Source organism: Bidens hawaiensis, unplaced genomic scaffold, assembly GCF_021521415.1.
Source record: "Bidens hawaiensis isolate Kalapana, Puna unplaced genomic scaffold, B.hawaiensis_p1.1 tig00011171_1, whole genome shotgun sequence".
NCBI lineage: Eukaryota > Viridiplantae > Streptophyta > Magnoliopsida > Asterales > Asteraceae > Bidens > Bidens hawaiensis.
In genome coordinates this window covers 161,668-165,034 of record NW_027491865.1, presented here as the reverse complement: position 1 = coordinate 165,034, position 3,367 = coordinate 161,668, and the positions used below count along the sequence as shown (strand labels likewise).

Here is a 3,367-nt window from a genome sequence, read left to right as displayed (position 1 = left end):
TATTAAACAAGAAACCATAATCTTTATATATTGTAACAAAATATTGCAATTGGTTATAAATGTTATATGTTCCACGCCACCTAAGCACATACATACAATCACATTGTTGGCTTGATAAAAGCCAAGCAGAAAGCGGCCCCCTTTTGACTTTTGTTCTCAAAATGTCAACGCCAAATCGCATAAACTATTTACAATATAATTGCATTATTATAACTCCACACGCCCTCTTATATATACCCCAATATACACACAATAACACCATCACCTACCACATATATCTCTCTTTATAAAGTCAGCGCCAACAACATATTATTCATATATATATATATATATATATATATATATATATATATATATATATATATATATACTTGTGTTTAACTAAATATGGATGATGAATGGGATTTGCATGCGGTGGTGAGGAGTTGTGCGACCACAAGTGCTGCCACGGCCACCGCGGTGAGCCCCATGGATTATGATGATGGCTCTTATAACTTGGAAAGTTTAGCCTCAGGAAATGAAACCAACCCTTTTGTATTTCTGAGTCTTGGTAATGTTTCTGGTGGATTGGAGGATGTTTATAAAGCGGGGTGTGGTCAGCCACTAGCGTCGGGAGAGACTACCGCTGCCATTGCGACGAGTATTGATGGTGAAGGGTTTAGTCACGATCAACAGTTGCCAATGTTAACAGATTCTCATTCTTTTTCTATGAGTTCTCAGTCCACACGCCCTAGAAAAAGGTATATATAGTTAGTAATTTGCATAGTAAAATAATTATTAATTTACTACATTTTTTATATATAAAATACGATTATTGGTTTCTAGTCACTTATGTTTATTTATTGAATGTAAAATAAATTTGTATATGAAGGAAAAACCAGGAGAAGACGGTGTTTCACTTGACACAAAATCAGTTAAATAATGATTTATGGGCATGGAGGAAATATGGGCAAAAACCCATAAAAGGCTCTCCTTTTCCAAGGTTTATTTCTTAGCTATTTATGTATTTATTTATTGTTACTTTAATACTTATTTAATAAATGTATTTATTCAAAATTGACATTTTTAAGTATGGGACCTTTTGAAAAACGACACGAATATAATCAGGTTTTAAGTCATGACGTTAACAATTTTTTTAGACGGTTTGTGCTCAAATTGTTTATCCCATTTATTTCAAATTATTTACGGTGTATTTACCCCGTGTATTTCAAATCACCAACTCATTTAACACTATACAACTTGTTTACAACTCGGTTTCCTTTTTTAATTAGATATATGAATCATATTCACATTAAGGATTCAACTAGCTAATCTGATACGACCTAGTCAATATAACATATTTATTTTAAGGATTCAACTAGCTAATCTGATATGACTTACCCTCCTAACTCAACACCACTTCAAATAAATACTAGACTTCCAAATTCCAATGTAACTTGTCATTGACAATAGAGGTCACTAAAAATGTAAAAAGATATATTTATTGAAATTTTAATTGTTTTTTTGTTTTCGTATATTTTCAGAAATTATTATAGGTGTAGCACAACAAAGACTTGTGGTGCCAAAAAACAAGTGGAACGAAGTCTCATTGATTCAAACATCTTCATCGTTTCGTACTCCGGCGAACACATCCACCCACGACCTACTCACCGGAGTTCGCTTGCCGGAACCACCAGGAGTAATAAATTCAACACCGATAATAATAATAATAATAATATAATTATCAACCCACAAACTCTCTCTACCACCAACACCTCAGTCATTGACCACCCTCCATGTTCCTCTTCTTCTCCAGCCTCTACTTCAAGCTTTTCTCCGACAACATCGTTTAAGGAAGACGAATACGAAGAAGAGTACGAGGAGCCGAATGTTCTCATGAATGAAGATGTTTTAAAGAAGTTTCGAAACCTGAATGGCGGCTGGCAATTTTAAACATGTCAAATAATATTATTTTTTTTAATAAAAAAGAAATCAGGATATTCTGTGTTGTTCAATGATTTTGTTTAAGATTTGACAACAAGGACCATTAAGACTGATATTAAGAGATGACTTATATAAGATTAGAATATCATGTATCTTTAACTTTATAAATTGCCATTTATATAAGTTTTATTTTCTTATCGTTGCAATGATGTTGGGATATACTTGCCTAGTAGGCCATTAGCTAGCAGACCAAATCTTATATATTGATTAACATTATTTGCATGTTATCAATTCGGAAAGCTAGGGAGGATATGCTGTATGATTTAATATGTTATTTACACTTAAAATAGAATGATATAGTTGAGGTTTTGTTATCTAGAGTAAGTTACATTTTTGTTATTTGGTAACATCATCACATGGTAGGCATTAGGCAACATGCTAAGAAATGTATGTAAGAAACGTATATGGGTCATAACAAAGATGCCCACGATGAAGAGGCATATACTCGAGAAACATACATGTGATCAATACCGGACCAACTTTTGAAGAAGGGACATACGATTTAATCCCAACCGCCACATACTCGAAGCATTTTAAAAAAAATGGTGTTTATAAAGTTAAAAATGAACAAATTATATAATATAACCAAAATTTGTAATGTCTTATGTTATTAAACAAAATCAACTTAACTAAGGCTTAATTAAGCAATGAAATGTCACGTTTTAAACCTTTTACACAATATCATTGTTGGATATGGATTTTCATATTGTCCTAGGCCCAAAAAGAGATGATCTCATCAGCCCACCGGCCCCACCCCACTACGTTTCAATTTTTCACGATGGAAACAGGCCCAAAACTATAGATGCGGGGCCCAACAAACATAGAGTACTTTTAGGCTTTTAGCAACAGGCAAATTTACCAACGAGTAAACTGCAGTTTTCGTGCATGTGATTTGTCCAAATCTGTAGTTTTAATCCAACAATTTTGAGTCTGCGATTTCGTTCCTGTGGTTTCATTTCACTTTCAATTAAACCTGACTCCACTAACACCGTTAAATCTGGTCGTTAAACCTATTAGTGTGCCCCTCACGTGAGGGGCGATTTTGTCCTTTTTTCCCAATTAAACCCCAACCCTAATTCTCAAGCCCCCTCGCGTGAGGGGCTGAGGTGTATTGGGGGGGGGGGGGGGGGAGGACAAAAATGCCCCCCACATGAGGGGCACGCTAATGAGTTTAACGATCAAACTTAATGGGGTTAGTGGGGGGGGGGGGCTGGGTTTAATTGCAAGTGAAATGAAACCACAACGAAAAGCGCAGATTTGAAACTATTGGACTAAAACCGCTGATTTGGACAAACCACAGGGACAAAAACCACAGTTTATTCTTTACCCACATTTGAATGGACTAACTTCGTTTAAAAACATTTTATGTTTCTAAAACATTAAA

General features: G+C 34.8%; 1 protein-coding gene across 1 annotated transcript; it reads left to right on the top strand.

Annotated features, from left to right (window-relative positions):
* The first annotated feature begins 387 nt into the window (after positions 1-387).
* LOC143537276 (WRKY transcription factor 22-like) lies at positions 388-1,932 on the top strand. Its single transcript, XM_077031079.1, has 3 exons — positions 388-740; positions 872-982; positions 1,524-1,932. The coding sequence occupies exons 1-3, from the start codon at positions 388-390 to the stop codon at positions 1,930-1,932; spliced, it is 873 nt and encodes a 290-aa protein (XP_076887194.1).
* The last annotated feature ends 1,435 nt before the right edge of the window (positions 1,933-3,367 follow it).

Excerpts from the sequence above, each read along its gene's own strand:
- LOC143537276 (XM_077031079.1), top strand. The coding sequence starts at position 388 with ATGGATGATGAATGGGATTTGCATGCGGTGGTGAGGAGTTGTGCGACC. Across the intron at positions 741-871 it reads TCCACACGCCCTAGAAAAAG|GAAAAACCAGGAGAAGACGG; the intron begins GTATATATAGTT and ends TTGTATATGAAG. Across the intron at positions 983-1,523 it reads AAAGGCTCTCCTTTTCCAAG|AAATTATTATAGGTGTAGCA; the intron begins GTTTATTTCTTA and ends GTATATTTTCAG.